This window comes from Phyllostomus hastatus, unplaced genomic scaffold, assembly GCF_019186645.2.
Source record: "Phyllostomus hastatus isolate PE091 unplaced genomic scaffold, TTU_PhHast_1.1 phas_scaffold_11, whole genome shotgun sequence".
Taxonomy (NCBI): Eukaryota; Metazoa; Chordata; class Mammalia; order Chiroptera; family Phyllostomidae; genus Phyllostomus; species Phyllostomus hastatus.
This window is the reverse complement of record NW_025334005.1, coordinates 7,466,382-7,489,406: the sequence shown is the minus strand read 5'-3', so window position 1 is coordinate 7,489,406 and position 23,025 is coordinate 7,466,382. Positions and strand designations below refer to the sequence as shown.

Sequence of the window (23,025 nt, the reverse complement as noted above, 5' to 3'; positions counted from 1 at the left end):
CCAAGTCCTTCCCTGAGGAACCCTTTGAGACAATGGAAAGATTGTATCATGAACGTATGCCTGTGACACACTTCCTCATATTTCTTTCTCTCCTGCTTTTAAGATACTTTCTTGTCCCTTTTGTCTGCAGTATTCCATTTACAATGGCTCTGGCTAACTGTTCTTCCTTCATCCCACGGCCTCTTCCTTCCTATCCCTCTACCCACATTGTCTGCTTATATTTCTTGTTCCAACAATGTGTTAAACAACATCTCAAAGTCAGAGACAGTTATTCCTGATGCCAGCTTCCTACCCAACACTATGCCTGCAGACCGCACAGTGACATCTGACTGGTTAGCACCCTCTTTGGTACCCCAGCAAAACATGTTCATTGCCTCCTCTAAAGTATTGCATAAGGTAGAGATCTGTTCAGCAGGAGTTAGAAGAGGCTGTCATTTTCTGGTAAAGATGCTGTGGTGATCGTTACTGAGTGTCTCCTACTCACGGCAAGATAAGCTTGAGAGGAAAGAAGTCTGTCAAGGCCTGGAGCCTCCAAGATAAACCCTGTAGAGTCCCTCTCTCCTTTCTTTTGTGTCTGTTCAAAGTGTCACCCAGTAGGCCACTGAGGATGTCTGCAAAATTTTCTGCTTGGTTGCCATGTACAGATTTGGAACACCCAGGTCTATAGATGGCTTTCTCTTGGTGGTTACTTTGGTGCTGTGCTGAAAAATGTTAGGTGTGATTATATAGCTATTTATTTGGGAAAAGGTGGGCATGGGCACACATACATACAGAGTATACCCCTTAGATATGTAAATCCAAGTGGCCGCACCCAAATTTGGCTGCCAGCTCTGGCAGTGAGGGATGGACTGGACACACCTGAGGTATGGAATTTGGGGAGTGAGTTTCTGCATAAACTCAGGGGGACAGTTTCAGTCACCGTATTTTTCAGACTATAAGATGCACCTCCCCAAATTTGGGAGGAAAAGGGGATTGCATCTTATAGTCCGAATATAGCTTATCTGGTTCACTGTGTGTGTGTGTGTTGCGGGGCAGCAGTGGAGCAGGGTCATAGGTTATTAAATATTTTACCACATTTTTTGCTTCAAAATTTTTCCCCTATTTTCCTCCTCTAAAACCTAGGTGCATCTTATGGTCTGGTGCATCTTATAGTCCTAAAAATATGGCAATGACATTCTAGTGGCAGCCAGGTTCTGATTCCTAGCTCCTCAGATTGCTGGCTGTGCAGCCTTGGGCAAGTTACTTTCACTTCTCTGAAGCTCAGCTTCCTCATCTGTAAAATGGAAAAGATCATAACAGTATCACCTTTTCATATGGATGTTGTGAGAACTAAGTCAGGTAACATGAGTAGGATACTTAGAACATACAGTGAAAGCTACATAAGTGGACTTAATTGGTGGGTCCTTAGAAAATCTACATTTCCTTTATTAAGAAAAAGACTAAATTAATATTTTAGAACATAATTTACTTGATCTGAAGGCTAAAAGTCTCCCTGGTTTTATAGTGGTTTTTTTTTTTTTTTTTTTGAAATCAAGTTAAATAATGTGGTTAGAATAGGTTTCTTCCCTCCAGAACTGCTCTGGAGTTTCTCTGCATGAGACTCTAATTCTTACAAATGTATTTCTCATAAGGCACAGCAACATCAGGCTGGACCAAATATTCATTCATTTATTAAACATATATTAGCTGAATGCCCAACATATGACAGACACTGAGCGAGGCACTGGAGTTACAATGATGAGAAGCCAGGAGAATCAGGGCTCAGAGGAGAAGGCAGAATAAGAAGGGAAGGAGGGGGAATTCAGAGTAACATTCATCAAAGTAAGACATGTGGGCTGCAATTCATTCTGGAAAAAGAGCAAAAAATGACCTCGGTGGAGCTTGAGGGGAAATGTGTTTCAGGAGGAGGGAAATAGTACTGAGAAAAGTTCAAGATGTTTGAGAGCTTGACACTTGAGAGGACTGAAAGAAATAAACAAGGCTGGACTGAGCTTTGAGATCAGGAGGGGTGAGGAATGAAGCAGAAGAAACATGTAAAAAAACAGAATGAGGTTTTGAGAATTCAGTGTATCAAAATTAGAGTCATGGGTACAAAAGCATATCAAAATAATCTTTAAAAATAGTGGATATATTGATATAGACACTTAAATATTTGCAAAAGACCTTTTAGAACATCTAGTCTGATAAATCAAATTCTTACCTGAAGCTTGGTTAAGAATGTGAGGATGGCCCTGGCTGGTATAGCTCAGAGGATCGAGTGCAGGCTATGAACCAAAAGGTCGCCTGTTCGATTCCCAGTCAGGGCACATGCCTGGGTTGTGGGTCAGGTTCCCACTAGGGGACGCGTGAGAGGCAACCACACATTGATGTTTCTCTCCCTCTCTTTCTCCTTCCCTTCCCCTTTCTCTAAAAACAAATAAACAAAATATTTTAAAAACAGAATGTGAGGATATTACATGTACGTGTGTGTGTAAAAAGATACTATTTGCATTTAATAGAAATATAAGCGTAAAGATAATTATATTACATCAAACATATATTTATTATGTTTCTAAAGTAGGCACACCCACAGAAACTTATAGAGAGTCAGACATAAAACTAAATGAAAATATAAATTTACTCAAAATTTAAACTAATTTAAAATTGTATTAATATAAAATGATGAACATGATCAAGTATAATTTTGTGTTCTAGGATGTCAATTTCAAAAAGAAGTTTTATATGACTGTTGCTAGATATACCAGGAGAGACCAAGAAAAATGTTGGTGACCTAATATTTTTTATCTTGTTTCATTTCTCTTTTCAAACAGTTTATTAGTTCAGGACCTTTATCTGTTGTAGCCGGGAGAAAACCCGCAAGAGTGTTGGTAAGTGGCAGTTCTTTCTCTTTTTCTATGATCATGGGAGTAGAAATTCTATCGATTAATAATAGGAGAGTAGCCCTGGCTGGTATGGCTCAGTGGATTGAGTGCTGGCCTGAGAACCAAGGGGTTGTGGGTTCGATTCCTAGTTAGGGCACATGCCTGTCATTGCCAGCCAAGCCTCCAGATGGGGGCATGTGAGAGGCAACTGACTTATTGATGTTTCTCTTCTTTCTCCCTCCCTGCCCCTCTCTCTAAAAGTAAACAAATAAAATTGTTTAAAAAAGTTTTTAAGAAATAATAGGAGACAAGAAGTTGATGAGTCTAACTGAGACACTGAGTCTCTTTAATGCTCAATAAAATTAATTTTCTTAAGGCACTCATATGGTAGATCATCAGAACATCACATACATTGTGAATACGATGGTTACTATGAGTATTTGATGAATCTGAAACTTAGAAAAAAAGCTTCTTGATTTTTGTGTTGTTAAATTGGAACAATTCTAATTATTTTGAGTGTACATTCTCCCACCACTAGTTCCACAACTGAAAGTCAAAAATTCTATCTTTAGTGATCCATTAAACAATTACCAAGTTTCTATTATGTGTTCCTACTAAATTGTCTACCCATTTAGACTACTTTCCTAGTCCATTCACCCTCCCTCCCTCCTGAATGGCTATTTCTCCTTTATATTCTATCCTCAAATCCCAATCCCTTTTCTCTCATCTTTACTCTCTCTGGTGATGACCTGGTTTCCTATGCTGACATGCTCAAGGCATCAGAAGAATTTTCAGATCTCCCTCTAACATCTCCTTCATGGACCAGATATATTTTTTCACTCTAACCTTTCACCATCAGTGACTTCTCTGTGATTTTCTCCAAAGCCAGTACCCCTCCTAGAATCCTAGCTTCTGTTCCTTCCCCACCATACAAGTGTATCACTCCAATTCTCTTTCTCCTAGACCTTCTTAATCAGCCTACAAGCATCCAGTTACTTCTCTCAAAAGAAGAAAAAAAAAAGTCTCAACCTTATTTTTTCCTGCTAGCTACAGTTTGCTTTTCCTTTTGTGGCTAAACCCCTTAAAGCAGGGTGTCAAACTCATTTTCACCAGGGGCCACATCAGCCTCGAAGTCACCTTCAGAGGGCCAAATATAATTTTAGGACTGTGTAAATGTAATCATCCCTTAACTAGGGGCAAGGAGCTTGGTGTTGCAGCAGGGTAGAAACAAGGCACTGGGCTGGACAAAAGAAGGTGGAAGGCCTAATTAAGCCCAAGGGCCTTGTGTTTGCAACCTGTGCCTTAAAGGAATTATCTTTACTTTGTCTGCAATTTCTATCTCCCCAGTTTCAATGAAACCCACTCCAGTAGGCTTTATGTTCTCCCCTATCACACTCCTATAAGATTACCATTACATTGGTAGCAGAGAGGTCAGTTCCCAAGCCTCCTAAAAATGGCCTCTTGAGCAGCACCTAGCACACAGCTGGTCACTTAGTCCTTCCAATAACATCTTCACTTGGCTTCCAGGACTCCTTGATTGAATGGTTTTCCTCCTGTCTTTTTAGTCTCTCCTTTTCAATCTCCTTTCCTAGTTTCTTTTCTTTTCTCTGACCTGTTCATGTTGGGGTGCCCCAGAGTGCAATGCTTTGTCACCTTCTTTCCTCACTCCACTGGCGATCGCATTCATTCTCAGGAGATGGCAAACCAACATGATCAGCTGTCTGTTCACTCTCCACCTTCACTTCCTGATGTTGTTTCCATTGCTCACTTCCTGCCACCCACCTTGCCCCTTGCTTCCCTGGAACACACCTGGGACACTGTGGCCTCGGGGCTTTGAGCGGAGTGTTTCCTGGACTACAAGGACATCCCTCCAGATGTGCTCAGGACTGACTCCCTCAGCTCTTTAATGCCTCTCCCCACCTGTCATTCCTAATGAGTATCACAAACCTCCCCTCCTCTCTCTGGTTTCCATATCCTCCTTACTCCATTCTAGTATCCTACAGCACTTAATTACTTTTAGAAAATATGACATAATTTACCTATTAGTATACTTAATTTTTTTGTTGTTGTTACCGCTGCTAAGCGTATCAACTCCTCAAGGGTAGGGAATCTTTGTTCATTGATGTTTGCCCAGCATCTAGGATATTGCTGATTGTGTAAACAACATTCAATTGATGTTTATTTAAATGAATTGTAGACAAAGGAAGGAAGTATGTGTTGTCTATATTAACTGAAAATTCTTACTGCTTTCTGGATGAAAAACAATTGTGGGATGAACGTTGCCAGTGCTACAATCACTTTAGTAGGCTTTGTTTTTCTCTCAACAAACTTAGTAACTGGCATCCTGTTATTCAAGAGTTGTCAGTCTGCACCATCACTGGACTTATGCAGGTACATGGGTGTCTCATTAATCGTATGTGTTAAAAAGTTATATTTCATTACAAAATATTGCAAACAATCTAAAATGTAGGGTTACCATCTTGCCTTGATTTGAATCTTTGTTCTGCCATTTATTAGCTCTGTAAAGAAGGGAACATTAGATTACCTCTTTGTGTTTCAATTTTCTTGTCTTTGAAATGATAGTAATAGTATCAATCTCACAGAGTTGGTACAAGGATTAAATAAATTAATATGTGACAAACAATTAAAATAGTGCTTACCACAATGAGTTATATTATTATTAATATTATTACTACTACTAAAATCGCCAGAGAGCTTAAATTTTAAAAAGTTTTGTTTCACATCTTGCTTTTTAAAACCAACTTGGGAGATTTATAAGTGCCTCTGTGGTCTGGGATTTTTCAAATAATGACTCATTGAAGTTTTGGATTACTTCACTTTTGAATTTGATTGTGGAATTTTCAAAGGAAAAGGTCTTTAGTAACCTTTCCAAATTCTATTTTTTGTATTTTTGTTTAGGCATCCTCTCTCTTCTGAGATCAACTTAGAAATTAAGATATTTCTTTAATTTGTTCATTTTTCCCATAATGATTTGTTAACTATTTTTCATGACTCATTTAATATTTATATGGGTCCAATTTTTCTGTGAATTTTATGGTATTTTCCTTCCAGTGCAATTTTGTATTTGTTTTTTTTCTAGATGCCTCAACAATAAGAGAAGGATCACTAATTTAGTACATTTTTTGTTTAATCTTTTTGCTTAGTATCTTAGTTGTTAGGAATAGTGTAAATGCCCAAACCTTTATGAAGTGCTATTAATGAAATTGTGGAGGTGTGATATTTGTCCATTTTTTAAAATTTTTTCTACTCACCTTCTTCATTTACTGCTATTCCAACTGGGAAATGTTAGTGACTGGGTCAGAATTTTGCCTCTGTAGCTTCTTCCACCCATGCCTACTTCACATGATACAGAAATACAACATCTCTCTCTTTCCAGGAAGAAGATTTCCATATTTTCAGATTGATATTGTATCTCTTACAGAGTGTGAGTATGTGGCTGTGTATTAAACCCAACTTCCGGTTTACTTTGTTCTATTCTGTGGGAGGGAAATATTGTTGACAATACAATATTTCCTGCTGACATTTTTTTCTCTGAATGTTTCTGCTGGGTTTGATATGAGACAGCGTATCCCTTGGGGCCTTATGTTTTTTTTTTAATTTTTTTTATTTTAATCATTGTTCAAGTACAGTTTTCTTTTCTCCCTTTTACTCCCAATCCAGCCCACCCTCCCAACCCTCCCCACTTCCCTCCCATTACCACTCTCCCCCTAGTTTGGGCCTTGTGTTTTTAGTGTTGATCTTTACCTTGCTGGAATTATGCGTAGCCCTCTCTGTCTCAGCCATATGGTGCAAAGCAAACTGCTTCAGTTCAAGAGAGGTGGGTTTGTTTAAATGAGTAATAATTCCATGGTCAGCCACCTCCCTCTGGGCTTTGAGGTCATCCCTGACTCTTGAGATTAGAAAGATAACATCTATCCAGTAACAGCTTGTGGGGTTCCTGGAGTAACAGATGGTACGAATGTTAGAGATGGAATGAAGGCTGGAAAAGAATTCTGATGTAAAACATGCAAGAGGAAAGAGTGCAATTCATACTAAGAGCACACATTTTTTTGTACAGAAAGAATTAAATTATATTATTTTCTTGTAACTTGTCACTTTCTAGCTATATACCCAGGGAAAAAACCACCAATTCCTTTTAGATTTTTGGTAACTGTAAAATTAAACTCAGTGAATTAATATTGGTGATGATCATGATGATAATAGAAAGGGATGGGAGGAGAGGCAGGTGATGAGCCTCTTCTTGGAGATTGATGTTGTTTTATTTTTCAGGCAACTTCCTCAACCCTCAGTTCTGTGGAATCAGGATCACATCCTCATTAAAGTAAATTTGAGCACAAGGAAATTCAACCTCAAATCTCCATGAGTTAGAGTTCCTGCCAAGAACTCAAAAGAACATGAGCCTTGAAGCGCATTCCTACTATCGTGGCACCAATCATGAGGAACTTGGACACTTGACTCAATCCTTTCTGTTCTCATTATAAATTCCATGCTTCTTTAGGCATTCCTGGCTTTGTAACTTCTATGATCACCACTCCAAAGTTGTTGCCAGAAACTGGTTTTCTTTTTTCTTACCTAACTATGCCATGGCCTTATAAGGTTTAAAAAAGACAGAGAGAATAATCTCTATCTCATGTATTCTGTCTAAAATCCAACCTCCATCTATCCAATGAAAAGAAAAGTCAGATTTTTTTTATTACTACAGAAAAATGCTTCTTGACTTTAAGTCAATCAGCATTGCAATCAGCATTGCAAAAATGGTCAAATGAGAAAAATTAGCATCATCATTAAGGTAAATTTTATCTATATTTGATGTAAGGTGGTCAAACCTCAAGATTTTATTTCAACTAGCTGCTGAGATGCATTCACACATACCCTGATACAAAAATAATGGTATGGATTGAGGGCTTTGAGAGAAAGATCAATATTTTTTCTTCAAAGCATGGTGAGGAACTGCAAACCAGAGAGACATAGAGAATAAGGGCTTTAAAGTCTCACAGATATGCATACAAATTCTGATACTGTCCCTCATAACCTGTGTTAATTTGAGCAAGTTATTTAACCTCTCTGACCTATTTTTCCTCATCTGTAAAATAAGTGTAAGAGTATCAGTATTTTAACAGTTTTTATTAGGGCGAAATAAAAGTAAAGCAAATGAGAAATAGCATCACACTCCTTGACAATGATCTTGCTGTTGTTGTTGGTCTTGCTGCTGTTGAGGCTGAGGTGGGATTGTGGTCAGATGTTCAGAAAAGATGGCAGAAAGCCTCACTCTTCCACTGTGGCTCCCCCTTCACCTTCCAGCAACTTCAATGCTTTCTTTCCTCTGAGATACATGGTTCCTGATTTATAAATCAACTGCTGAATTATTTACATTTCTGATCTATAAATTAATTTTTCTCTCTTGATGCTGAACTTATGGACATTATTCACAATGTCCATAAGTTCATACCCACGAGTTACTCTTAGCTACATGTTTACCATATGTGCAAAGATCTTTCTATAATCTCTACTAATTCTTTTTCAGAATACATGTGTATATACATGTGTGTATATGTATATATATATGTGTGTGTGTGTGTGTGTGTGTGTGTATATATATATATAGTCTGTCCAGAAGGTATCCAGCCATGTAATATGAAAAATAGAGACATTTATTGAAGAAGATACAAAATACAAGAAACATTGTACATAGGACAATGACACCTCAGTCTCCTTCAAAGTAGGCACCTTGGGACCTCACGCATTTCTCCCAATTGCCCACCATCAGCTGCTCAGTTGTATTTTCCTGAATCTCATCAATGGTCTGAAATCTTTTCCCTTTCAAAGGTAATTTTAGTTTTGGGAATAGCCAGAACTTGTAGGGTGCCAAATCTGGGCTGTAGAGGGCTGAGTCACCTGGGCAATTTTATATTTTGCCAAAAAACTCTGAGGTATGATGCATGAGCAGGTGCATTGTTGTGATGATGCTGCCAATCATGACAATTGCCCACAGCTGCGGCCTTCTGACTCCTCCAAATAGTTTCTGTGGAGGAATGATTAAGCTTAATGCAAAATTTTATTCAGATTCATCACTCTACTTGCTCAGTCATTTTGAATGCCACAGTCACATAGTACACATGCTCACTCAATGGTGACTACCACCCTCACTGAATAGTATAGTGAAGGCATTATTGTTCACACATGCACATTCTTCTTGGCGGTCAGGTTATATTGATGTCATGCAAATTGTTCTCATCATGTTAACAATGCCTTGACTTTTTACAGACAGATCTTGTATATATACTATTCTTTTAGTACATTCAACAATCTTTTAGGGAGTGCCTACTATGTGCCATGTACTATATTAGCAGTTTGGCATACATTAGAGAGTGATTTGGAGCAAATGGGTAGTCTGTATAAATCTTTCTCTTTGCATTTCTGAGGTCATATAAATGAAAAGACAAAGGTATTCTCTTCAAGTTTGGACTCAGTGCTAAGCTTATTGGGGCTACCTGTCTTGTTCTGTGAACAATTTTTTTTCATTCCTGTGGAGCATTCAGAGTTTAGTATCAATCTCAGCCTCTCTCACCCTTGGCATCTGAACCATATTTATTGAACCCATAATTGCCTGTGGAGGGTGGACAGAGAGAGAGAGAGAGAGAGAGAGAGAGAGAGAGAGAGAGAGGAGAGAGAAATTTTCCTCTGGGAGTATCCGAAGATACCTCTTAAGAAATAGTGCACTTTCAATGTGTAACATGCAATTCATGCATATTTATTTTGAGTAATTTGAGCATTCAGTTTGAGAAAAAAATGGTTCAGATGCAATATGACAGAAAATTTCTTTTGAGTTTGGGGAAAAACCCTTGGTTGTCAAAGAGGAAGCCAGATGGGCAGATGGATGAACAGCGGATGCAAATGTGTAGTCAGAAGGAGGAAATGTATGTGGTAGGAGAGAGATGTTAGTTCAATTATCTCTTCCTTTCAGGCAGATGTGTGATTAAAACTCATCTTGATAATTTTGCCCCCACCAAGAGAAAAGGCCATTTTGTCATGTGTCTCAATGTTCACTGTTGTGAAAGATGATGGAGCATGGCTGCAAGGACCCACAGTGTGGATGCAGAAGATTATATGCATTTCAGAAAGGGTTTGAAGAAGGTGCTGGTCAAAACTGGGATATGAAACAATTTGGAGATCATAAAATACATCTCAGTTTCTGGTTTGCATTTTTCAAGTTTCTATTGAAAATTCTCATAAAATAACATTATACCCAAACACCAAAGACCATCCTCCATTGGTTTCCTGTCTAAATCTCAAGTCTAATTTCTAATTATTTGCTGCCCACAAACTCCCAAAAAACTTCATAAACAGGCATTTATTCAGGTCTTTTTCCAACAGAGGTGGTATAATTTCTCTGAGGGAGAGGTAAGAAAGAGAAATCTCCTGAGGCTATGATCTTAAATCCTGGCTCAAATATTCCTTTCTCTGGGAATTTCTTCCTTGAATTCTACATACCCCTTTTCAGGTAGAATTAATGTGTTATTTTTATGTTCCAGCAGCCTCTGACATACTGGTAATATTATATCATTTATCTTTGTCCCATGATGCTAGATTATGAGCTAGACAAGGCCTGGGACCCTGGTTCCCATCTGTGCATGCTCAGTGATACCAGCAGTACCTGACATGGTACATTAAGTCCTTTTTGGATGAATGTATAAGTGAGCAAGGTTTGTTTCTTAATTACAATAACACATTGGTCAGGTCCAACAATTCCTGAAGACACAGTGGGAAGATGGCATGTGGGTTAATAAATTTTTATGTTCTCTTGTTCATATAATTATTTTAGTTTCCCAAAGAATGAAGATTTTTATCACATCCCAGAGAAACAATCCAGACAATTAGTGGTACAATTTGTAATATCTTACAGTTTAATGAAGAGGCATTCAAGACTATGTCTATAATTAAACTCAAATTAAAGTGTCCTAAGTCTGTGTACCTCATCTGTAAGTTCACTTTGCTATGGTCTAGCTACTTATACAGTCAGAATGAACACATCAGTTAAGTTCTAACCTTAACTGTGGCATATGGCTCAGTCCAATGCTACTGAGACCTACTCATAGGATTTGCCATCAAGTTCAAGTTCATGCCCCTCAGTGTTTTCACTGTCCCATCCTTGTCATCATAAAAATCAAAGCAACAGACCATCAGTCTAATAATTTAGCAGGCAATGGAGTCTTTGGTGTGAAAATGTCTCAGCACTCTATGCATCAGGAATGGCTCACAGTAGTTAGAATTCTTCCTATCCAGTTTCTGAGAGCATCTGTTTCAGAGAGCCATGTAAATTGTGTCCAAAAGAGAGGAAGAGAGAGAAAGACAATAACTATCGAAGTCAGAGATGAATCCAGAGATTCAGAGACTAAGACACATTCCTACTTGCAAAAAGTGCTTCAGCCTTAGATTATGCGTGAATCTCAGTATGTATTAAGTAGGGAAGATAGGCTTTTCAAAGGTATAATTAGAGAACTTCTGGTGTAGAAATAGCTAAACTGGGACACAAGTAGAGAGAATTCCAAAAGAGCATAACATCCCTTTCTGTTCTGCAGTTTTTTCCCTTCACCTTCTCAACTTCCATTAAACTGTTCCGTCTTTGGGGTCTGTACATCCTGCTGGTCTCAGGAAGAGTTCTTCTCCAGGAGTCTCACACTAGTTCCTATTCAGTAGACTATTCAGTTTTTCTCTTTAACATAGCAAGAAAAACCCTATTGATCTCAATCATCCAGTAAACTTATCTGCCTGACAAGTGTCTTAACTATGAAGATAGTCATCAATGTCAAGAGCCAATCTATCTTAACTGCCCACTCGTAGCAGACCTGAGAGGAAGCCCACAGGCTTGTTGTTCACAGTAATTTTCATTGCTGCATAGCTCAGTTAATTTAAAAAAATGGACACGGAACATAGAAGCAGAGCAACTCTTGCTCTCCCCAACCCACAAGAGCCCACCAGGTAGGCATAGGCTATTATTTTTTTTCTATGCTCAGTGAGGGGGCCAGAGATAGTCACAGTGCTGGGGAAGTGTCAGTTCATGGGCTCAGTCATGGACCCATTTGGTTTATTTAATATGTTGATAATATGTTGAGTGTAAGGAAGCTATTTGCTATACTTTACCAGTAGTTCTGTCTGGTTTATGGGGAGGAAGGTTTTTTGCTTAGCTTGTGAACTGGGAATAACTTAAGTTTTCTAACAAAAGAAGGTCACATTCTAGGTATGAGGAGGGGAGTTTGTACTCTCAATATAGATCTCTTGCCTCTGTGTCTGATGTGTACTAAGGGACAGATGCCTTTAAAAATGATCCTGGGTTCCTTCTTTGTTGGTCTTTGTGAGCCTCAAGCTGTGGGATTCTGCCCCACTGTTTAGAGGGGAAATGTCTTGGAGGGAAGGCCAGTAGAGGTGGATAATGTAGTTTTCCTTTGAATGCCTAACATGAACACATGTTAAGACTTTCTCTGAACAGTTTTAGGAGAGGCTGAAAACAGCACTTTGTGAATCAATGTCAGATTGAATATTATTGCAAAATGTTAAGTATATTCCAAATCTTTAGAAGAAAGAGTATTTCCAGTTATCTCTTCTGAGGATGAAAACAGGAGGATTGGAGATTCAACTAACCCTTCAAAGCCATTTCTTTGTGCACATGAAATTGGGTATGTCAGTGACAAAATAAATCCAGACACATTTCTATATTAAAAGGACTGAGAAATACACAGGTAAACCTGTGTGATCATTTTTATTTTCACTCACCAGTATAGATTAATGGAAAAGAACTTGGATTAGTTCTTGGATTAATAAGAAGACTTGGCACAGTTTTCATTCCATTTCATCTCCTTTAATCACTGATTAGATGGTGATCTTGGCCAGTGACTTGGACACTTTGAGCCTCAGCTTTTTATTAATTTCAATAAAGACTTTAATTGGAAGATTGTTTTGAAAAATACACCATCAAAACTTCCCTTTTTGTGAATCTAGAACTTTGCACAGGAAGTTAGAAAGTTTTCTCATGATTGAATTTCTGTTTAAACTTCACAGAGGGCCTGAAATTGAGCTTTTAGAAGCACCTTTCTCTGGCAACATCCTACTGGAGAAGGATATCTCATTATCACGCAAGACATGGCTGATATTTCTAAAGAGGGAGGTGGAATTCCTGGGGGTAAGTGAGCCTTCTCCAACCTCAATTAAAATAAAGACTGACTCTAGGAAAGAGTATTTGGTTGCATCAACAGTTTGCCCACTTGTATTTGTAAGGAGTCAACAAACCCAGTAGATGAAGACTTGATACCAACTGGGCCCTGTTGGGTGGAAAGAAGCATTTCCTCATGGAGATTAGAATGAAAATGACAAATAGGACCTGCCAACTCTGGCCAGCTGCTAGTGGATTAATGTAATATCTTGCTGTGAGGGATTTCGAATCTTTATCTTCACTTAGATGGAAAGGACAAATATTGATGTTCACCGTGACTACCTAAGTAAAGGGACATGGGAAATACATTGGTCATTCCTGCATTAGGTCATGCCTGTATCAGTTCTTAGTGTCAGAAGATACTGGGAAATATCAAATTTGGATCCTTTCTCAGGACAGCCTAAGACACCAAAGCAATTTCTCACATTTGGTCTCAATTATAATGAAATTTATGCAATCTTGGGAAAATATCTTGTTATTTCACAAAATGTCTGCCTTTTTCTACAGGTAACACAAATTCTGATTGGTTTCATATGTCTTTATTTTGGGACAATTGTCTACCCTGGGATCACAATTTCAGAATTCGAGAAAAAATTTTTTTCATCATTTCAAATAGGCTATCCATTCTGGGGAGCAGTACTTGTGAGTATATGTGTATCTATAGTTGTCTCTGAAATAACACTGCATGTAGCTCTTCTCTTACCAGATCAGATCTACCCAACTGTCTATTTCTAGCATTCATATTATACATAGTAATATATTTATATTATACATTTGCATATGTTTGTATAAAATATGTTTGCAGTTTATAAATCACCTTATGTTAAACATGTTAGCACACTTTTATCAGATGAGAGACCTGAGACTGATACAAGTTAAATGAATTGCTCAAGGGATCTTTATCCAATAAAAATAGAACCTAAACTTTCAGAATATAATTTTAGAAAAATGTGTCTAACTCTATTCATCAATAAAGTTATTTTAGTGAAGGGAAGGGGGAAGAGACTACTGATGTGAGGAAAACAAGGTCAAAGTCATTTGATGACCTTTTCTCATGCCCTATGAACTTTTTCAGGTGCTTTCTCATAGAATCTGTTTTAATCATTATACTGTTTAGAAAACTATATGACTGAATGAGATTATAAAGATATATAGCTTTACTGAGATATAATTGATATACAATGCATTGCATATATTTAAAGTGTGTGATTTGATAAATTTTGATCCATGTAGAAACACATAAAAACATTATCACATTAATGTAATAAACATCCAAATGTTTCCTTGTGCCCCTTGGTAATCCCTCCTTCCCTATATTCCCTGTCTTCCCATCCTCAAGCAATCACTGGTCTGCTTTCTGTCACCATAGATTAGTTTGCATTTTCTAGAGTTTAATATAAATAAAATTTTACAACATGTTCCCCATTGTTTGGCTTCTTTCACTCAGAATAATTATTTTCAATTAATCCATGCTATTTTTGTATCTCCATGTCATTCTCAGGATATATTTCAAGTCTGAAAAAAGCAAGCACATTGGTTTGGCACTCTGCTAAAGACTTAGGACTAGATCAGGAGTCTTCTTGAACCTTGGTCGTATTTTATTTGAAACTTCTCTCTGCTGTCTTTCAATTCTAAACACTTAGCTTATTTGTGTCTCTCAACTCCTCATGCAATCTTTAAAATGGTTTTGAATGTATGCTATTGATTTATATTTTTACCATGTACATTCTCATAATTACTAAATGTCCACATGATATAGCTTAGTCTCTAGAGATATACATGTCACAAACACATTTGTTGCACAAAGGAGCTGACAGCCTAACATACAGGGTGCTCATACAAACAGTTTCAAGGCAAGGAGAGTAGTGTTACAGCAGAATCATGCCCCAGGTGCTGCTGCTCTTGCTGCTCTTAAAGTGACTTGTGGCCTGTCAGTGTTAGCATCACCTGAGAGGCCTGGTAGAACAGAATAATCTCAAGTCCCATTCAGGACCTACTAAAAACAATCTGCATTTTAACAAAACCCTCATAATTCATGTGCACATTTACTTTTGAGAAGCACTCTACAGAAAATAAGAATAAGAAAACAGTGAGCTCATAGAAAACCTGAAAGGTTAACTTTATAGAGGACTCACAACTTGACCTTATATTTGGAGAAGGGGAGGTGAAAGGGACAGAGAGATCAGAGACTCATTGTTTTTACCCTTCCTTCCTTTGGACAGTTTGCTATTTCTGGATTTTTGTCAGTTATGTCTGAAAAGAAAAATGCAACATATCTGGTGAGTCACTATTTTGTCTCATACTTGAATAGGTAATACTTGAAAAGGTAAGAAAAGTCAAATTTTAGGAGTCTTGAGGGAGGTATGTCATCATCTCTTATGTTATGAGATAATGTGATTATTCTTTAGTCTATTTTGTGTTGAATATAATCATTAAAATATCACTTGTGTCATTTCAAAACAATAAAATGTAATTACCTTTACACTTGTTTAGAAATATCCTCACACCAGCCTTATCCTTATAAGGATAGGCATATGGTCAAATGATTTTTTTCAGTTAAGGAGACTATTTGAGGAGAGACTCTGTGTGAGTCTTCCTGAATGTGATCCCAGCAAGAAAGTTATAGATCTTTATTAAATAAATGCATTTTCAAGATTTCCCTTTTTAATCTATATTTTGTATAAATGTAGAGTTTACTAGATATACCCAGCCCTGACATGCCGATGGGTTGACTGAATGTGCTGGCAGGTGCAGGAGTGGCTCTAAGTATTCTTCATTATCAGGTGCATGGAAGCCTGGGAGCAAACCTGGTCAGCTGCCTAGCTGCAGGAGCAGGAATCTTTCTTCTCATCAAAAACCTACAGAACACAATGGCTTATCACAATATTTGCTGGGAAGCTTTTCAGGATGACTTCTGCTTCACAGTTTTTTTTTCCACTGTAAGTGTTTCTTCAGTCCTAATCTAAGTAAGAAACCCTCATTTCCTTTTCCATGAACACAACCCCCCTTTTTTTGCAACCTCTATCACATAATGTGGTATTCTATAGGCTCATGCACAGAGATGCAGATGACCTCTTCCTCCTACCCCCAGCTCAATTCTGCAAGGTTGGAATCATCTGCCTTGAGTAACCATCCCCTGGTTTTCTCTCTCTCTCTCCGTGTGTGTGTGCGTGCACGCGCGCGCATGTGTGTGTTGCTTTATAGGGACTGATCATGTGGGGGTGGGTGATATAAGGGAGAGCACCTTGAGAAATCTACCTTGTGATGCTACTTGTCTTTTTGGTTGTTGTTGGTTGTTGTTCAACAGGAAATTGTGGCAATGATCATGTTCGTCACCATTCTGGGATTTGGTGCTGCTGTGTTACTCATAGTCTACAGAGTTGGGGAATTACTCAAAGAAGATAAGGTAGGCAGAGATCTGATACTAAATCCTGAATGACAGGCTAAAGACTTTGAGCTTACTTGCTGACATATGGCCTAGGTATCCTGGAACATTTCTTCCAGAAAAATATTTCTCCAAGTTTCAGTGTTTTGGTGGCCAAATCTCATGTTTTAAAGCACATTTCCCACTCATAAGTAGCACAATAGCAGAATATCTCTGTGACTGAGGGTTAGGACAATAGAACCTTCATCATTTTAGAAAATGCAAATGTTTTGAAAAGTGTTGGGCATGAGATGAATGAGCAGGTAGCATGTGATGGAACCACACAGATACCTGGGCTTATTTTCTATCCTAGAACAGATTTCACCCTCTTGGCTTTTACCTTCATACTTGCTCTGAAGCCTCAGATTTTTTTTTCTTTTTAATTCACAACTACCACCTACATTTCCACTTGCCTTACCCATCCATTGCACCTTTAATTTATTAAAAGAATTATCAATCCTTGAGGCACTTACACTTTCTCAGATCTTCCAGATGAAACACACTCTTTACATCTGTCCACCTGCCTGAAGCATTCAAGTGTGGGTGCCTGTTTTGATCACTATCCTCCAAAGATAAACAAGGCAGCAGATGTGCCAAAGTTCAGATACACTCACCAACTTATCATTGGCTGACATAATTTATTTGGGCCCACAGCCAGCCAGTCTGGCTTGGTTTTTTGAAGATGGAGGGAATAATAAGAGTGTAATGGGAAAGAATGTGCGATTCAGAGACCAAAGGAGATCATCTACATTTCTTGAACAAGTCTTCTAGTGGTGGAACATTCTTGGTTATTGATATTGAATAATTTTTCCCTTACCAGGTTCAAGAAGAACGTCTTTATGAGGAATTAAATATATATTCACCAATTTATAGTGAGTTGGAAGCCAAAGAGGAGACCTCTCCCACTGATTCATAAGGATCATGTTCAGAACATTCTCATTTGTAACAAAGAGTATAGAAAGCCAAGATCTTTGTTTAAGAGGCTACTGGCAAAATTTCGCTTCTCTCTATAATCCTCCAGTTTTACGTTGTGATTTGTTCTCTAGATGATAATATTCTGTTTCTGTTGTTTCTGCACATCTAAGTACCCCACTGCTCAATTCATAGGTATATGATAGACTTCCATTTTTCATGTTTTCTATTGCTATTTTACACCCATCTCTTCTGGGAAATCAACATGCAATAAGCATTTACTCTGTGCCCATAAATGTGCAAATAGGAAAAATAAGAGGAAGGCTGGCTGAAATTGAGTTAAACTTTAAAAGTTTGATGTTTGGTTCTCAACCCTTTTTAGCATTCCCAAAAGTGATGGGCATGGTACATGTCTCCCACTAGATTGTAAGCACCATTCATCAAACATTTCTTGAGAACTAATTAAGTGTTTGAAGTTTTTCACACTTGCCTCTTTCACATTGTATATCTCAGTATTTCACTCAGAGTTGGTGCTCAGTGTATTTATGGAGTAAATGGGTAGAGATTCAGGAATGATAGCCTACCAGGCCAGGCCAGAGATAGAGTAGACAAGGAGAAAGGGATGATTCTGAAGTGAATTTGGACGTGATAAGATCAAATTGGCAAATTTAAGAACAGTGTTAGGAGGATACTCAGAGATTTGAATAGAGATTCTGCAAGCATGTATTAAATATTTTGGTGGATTCATATCAAATTAGCGATGAAGGCTTCCTGCTTATGTTTGATCTTATTCTATGATCTTATTCTATGGAGAAAACAACATAGTATGTTAGAAGGATTACCAATTTTATACAATGTAGGAAGTTTGTGTTGTAATCCCAGGCCTATTGCTTATTAGTTGAGTGAGTTGTGGCAAATAATTTAGCCAGTTACTCAGTATGGGTTTCCTCATCTATAAAATTAAGATAAGAGGAATAATTTACCTGCCATCACTAAAGGTCTATTTTGGAGACACACATACATACATATATGTGCCATAAATTAAAAGTGCTCTGTAAGAGATTCTATAAATTATTTAATTTATGTATACATATAAGCAATCTCTAAATCTTAGTAATCACCAATTATATAAAACTTAAATCCATTTTATCTTAACTTTGGAAGCCTTACTCTCTGTTCCCATTCAACTTTTTCTTTAATATGCTTTGTGCTTGACCACCTCATATCAGCACTCTGGCTTGAAATTTTCTGCCCTCTCTTCTGTACTTGCTTGATTTTTTTCTTTCTTTAATGCCTCTCTTTAATACCACCTAATTCTTTAAGATATTCTAGCCAACATTGCTCCTCTCTCAGGATGATTACTTTTTCAAACCAAATATATACACAACCACATATAACTTACACCATATATAACTTTTTAAATGCAAATATTTTACTTTTCATTAATGACAATACATTCTTTCCTAAAGACTCAAAGTCATATAAAGATCTGTATATTGCCTGAGTCATCAGTACATTCACTGATACAATATTCAATACACTTTGCAGATTGATGAGTGGGCAGTGGGGAGTGTAATTAAGTTACTTAGTATCTGGTGAGATGAAAACCATAAGAAGAAAGATCATTTAAGGAGGAATTTGAAATGAAAGAGGAATACATTAATGAAAAGTTTAGCTAAAATGAAGTCAATGGGCATGGAAAGAAATGGTCATATCTAAAACATAGAAACACTAATCAGTCTTCTTGTTAACAAGTTGAACAAAAGGATAAATTTAGGCATGCAATTGTTTAGGTAACACATTAAGTGTTTGAGCGTAAGATCAAAGGAGAAAACCTGGAAATGTTGAAAGAAATGATAGGGAGTCAGAAATATGGATTAATGGGGAGTATTGTAGACAGACCTAAATGAAGGTTGGTTTTAGATGGTCATTTTTATGAGACCAAAAGCAGTGCAACTGGACAGCATTTACTCCAGCACTCTGGTAAAGATGAAATGTGGTGATAGAGATTTGTGTTATTGTAGGAGAGCTCATTATTCAGTGAAGCAGATTAACACTGGAAGAGAACTATTTTGAGATTAAAGTGAAGCCAAGTTAACCTTTGCATGCCTATAACCAGAGGGAAAGTAGAAGGAAAAAATAACCTAGGGTGGAAGATAGAAGAATTATTCAGAAAAGTGCATTGTGAAATAGTAGACAGCAGGTAGCCCAAAGTGGAAAGCGATTAAACAAAGAAGGGAAAAAGGTAACCATCAGAGACAGAATCTGCAGGCTTGGGCAAGTCTACAGTGATAAATCAACTCCAGGTAATGCATGGAGATGGGGCAGTGAAAATACCAATGGTGAATGAATGCAAAGGTACAGAGAAGTTTGAAACAGCATGGTGATGAGGAAATGAATAACATTTACAGAGGCATTCAGAGAGAGGGAATGGGGGTATATGTGGTGTTAGAAGAGTAGGTTGTGAATACAAAGTAGTAAAAAGAGATATGCAAAATAATTTTGTTGCTGTTAATGTTTTTATTATTAAGAGAAGGAAAAAGAATTTAAATGTTTAGCCTAAGGAGAAGAAGCATCCTGCAGAGGCACTGGAAAATCATGTTGGGGTATTATTCACAATCCATTAATAAAATGATTAATTACATTTTATGTATTTAGGATTCCAAAATTAAAGAGAGACAATTAAATGTTAATTTCCTAGACTATAAAAGTGATCACATAGCCACACGACAAGCAGTTAAGTGACTTGGTATGCCTAACTAACCTCAGGACCTCAGGTTTTTATTTTCACTTTTCTGAAATAAAATTTTGTTTCTCAAAATTTGATAGCAGAATAAAAATGTACTCTTTCACTGTGTACTTGCTATGCTGTATCTCCATTTTTGATGACTTATAAGTATTTATCATATCACATCCATGGTATAGGCATTCACATTAAAACACAAAGCCTGGTCTATCAGGAACTCTTGAAATGGATCCAGTCTATCATTACAATTGTATAATATTTTACACCACTCTTTCTCCTGCTTGATTCATTTTTTTAACCACACTGTTGACTACATTTTCTATGTCCACAACATAATTTTTGTCTCAAGACCATTCTGATAGTTGTCCTGTCTCTGCCTGTCTTTTATCATGTACCCACTTCAGGTATACATTAAGCATATAACTGCCATGTTCTCTACCCATTCATTCTTCCAAATTATCTTTTGAAAAATTTCAACTGAAAGGTCATCTTCTCCATGAAAATTGCCTAATGCACACCTATTCATCCAGTCTTGATTTCTTGCTTCATCATGACCTTACCCCACAAAGCATTGTATTATAATTTATTGTTAGTGTACTTGTGATCTCCTTGATGCATTAACTACTAGTATTTATACAATAAATTGTGACAATTTACCTTGCTTCTTGTCTCTCTTTGTGTGTATATAAGGGTGAGGGGCTCATGAAGAATACTAGAAGTGAAGCATCAATTCAATGATGCTAAGGACCAAGAACAGCTTCTAGAGTCCTCTTCTTTTTTTAATCAATGCTTTATCAAATGGGACAATCTATTAATAACACCACAGACAGAAAACAGTTGTAAGAACAATTGTCAGCCATCTCTTGTCTACAAATGGTGGGATGAAGTTGAAAGGACACTGAACCATTAGTCCCATTTTACAACTTGGTCTGGACCCTAGTTTATTTGTGAACTTGGGACAGTCTGTTCCCTTTGTGAACCTCGGGTTTTCCATCTAAAAATGAGCCATTTGGAACAGAAGATTCCTACCCGATCTTTTTGCTTCCATGTCCTGTGCTTGTGAGAATCACAATGGCCAGGTTTGTGGTTGGGGTGGCAATAGAAATCAGAGCTTTTTGTTGCACTGTGTAGCAAGACATCTGGGATGACAACATTTGTCCTGAACTTTCTTGACAAAAGCCAATTAAAAGATTCTTTCTGAAAATTATCTTAGAAGTAAAAATTCCTGAATCATTCCTATTGTATTAGATAAAGCTCTACCCACAAAAATCAGTGATAAAATAGGGTACCATATCCATATTTTATTTCATCTTGAGTTAGAATGTTGAAGTATATTTAGCTGTCCAAGGGTGTGAGAGTCTTTGGTAGTTGCCACCTGCATTCCATGAGTATTTCTCTCCACTGGAGAAATATTGCTCACTCCACAGAGAGTCAATGGGCTCATTTATGGCTCCTAAACAGCTCCTATCTGGGAACTCTGCATAGGGTTTTAATGAACAATGTGGAGAAGAAGGGGTCTTGGAAACCTGCGATCTATAGCTCCCCATGGGTTAGAAGCACCTGGACTTGCAATTGATGTTCAAAGTGTGGGGGATGGGGAGTGGGGAGGGGTAGGGGGAGTCTTGCAAGATTGAACCCTTAATCTGTGATATTTGACACTGTATCCAGGTAGATAGTGTCAGAATTAATTGCTTGGTATTGTTAAAAAACATACATCATAACAATCAAGTAAAAATTTTATTTCAAAGGCAATCACATAGTTTCCAAGACTTAATTGTAGGGGCTTGTCTGCATGTACTAATGGGTGAAGTATGTGTGATCAGACACTGTACTTTTTCACAGTCCTGCTGGGAAAGAGTCTGAACACCACAGTAAATCAGTGAATACCTGTCATCAATGAATGGGTACAAGAGAAAGTTGTCTCCTTTACTTCAACCTTATCTACTGAAAGAATCACCATTCTGCCTAATTTTATGGGAAATATCTAGTCAATGGCAATTTGTAGTTCTGTGTTTTTCCTGAAGCCAATATCTGGCCAATCAAGAGACCACCCCCATCCACCACTGAGCACATATATTCAATACCAAGAGAAAAATACCATTTAAAAATATTCATTACATAAAAATCTACATTTCAGGGATCTCAAACTTACCTTTCTTAGGTTGGGATTCTTTGGTTGGTCTTCATATATTATCATAAAGACCAAATATCTGATAAATATTTCCCCCTTTCCCACTAAGAAGGCAATAGTTCTTCACATCCAGGGTTAAAAATCGCCTTTACAGGCATGCCAAATTTATTCTTGTCACTCAGAAGGAGGAAAAGCACACTCTATAAGAAACTAAATGTAATAGTTTTTCAGGCTGCACACGGGTTCAACTTAATATACAACAAGGTCTGCCTGGAAAGTATCCAGCCAAGTAATATGAAAAGTAGAGACATTTATTGAAGAAGACACAAGATACAAGAAAAATTGAACGCAGGACAATGATGTCTCAGTCTCTTTCAAAGTAGGTACCTTGGGACCTTACTCAGTTCCCTCAACTGCAACATGATGTTCCTTCTGCTCTGGTAGCAGAAGCTGCAGAACAAATTTTGCCACGACATGTTTCATGCCAAGATCCTGCATCAGCATCTTGGACACAGTAGTTTTTGGAATCCCCAGGTCAGCTTCTAGTTCTCACACTGTCAGTCGCTGATCTTTGTTGATTGTAGCCTGTACACATTCTATATTCTCAGGTGTTCTGTTTGCTGCAGGCCTTCCAGAATGTGGATCACTTTCAAAAGATTCTCAACCACCTTTGAAGCATTTATGCCACACTCATTGCATCATCCCCAAAATCTTCTCAATCAT

At 37.6% G+C, this 23,025-nt stretch overlaps 2 protein-coding genes across 2 annotated transcripts; both read left to right on the top strand.

The window, feature by feature from the left end:
* Window positions 1-300: 300 nt before the first annotated feature.
* MS4A3 (membrane spanning 4-domains A3) lies at window positions 301-7,202 on the top strand. Its single transcript, XM_045854757.1, has 5 exons — window positions 301-396; window positions 2,811-2,862; window positions 5,111-5,252; window positions 6,594-6,699; window positions 7,152-7,202. The coding sequence occupies exons 1-5, from the start codon at window positions 301-303 to the stop codon at window positions 7,200-7,202; spliced, it is 447 nt and encodes a 148-aa protein (XP_045710713.1).
* Window positions 7,203-11,741: 4,539 nt separating this feature from the next.
* MS4A2 (membrane spanning 4-domains A2) lies at window positions 11,742-20,777 on the top strand. Its single transcript, XM_045855138.1, has 7 exons — window positions 11,742-11,861; window positions 12,939-13,059; window positions 13,597-13,731; window positions 15,312-15,368; window positions 15,873-16,028; window positions 16,397-16,495; window positions 17,334-20,777. Exons 1-7 carry the CDS (start codon window positions 11,800-11,802, stop codon window positions 17,427-17,429), a joined length of 726 nt encoding a protein of 241 aa, XP_045711094.1. The 5' UTR covers window positions 11,742-11,799; the 3' UTR covers window positions 17,430-20,777.
* Window positions 20,778-23,025: the final 2,248 nt, after the last annotated feature.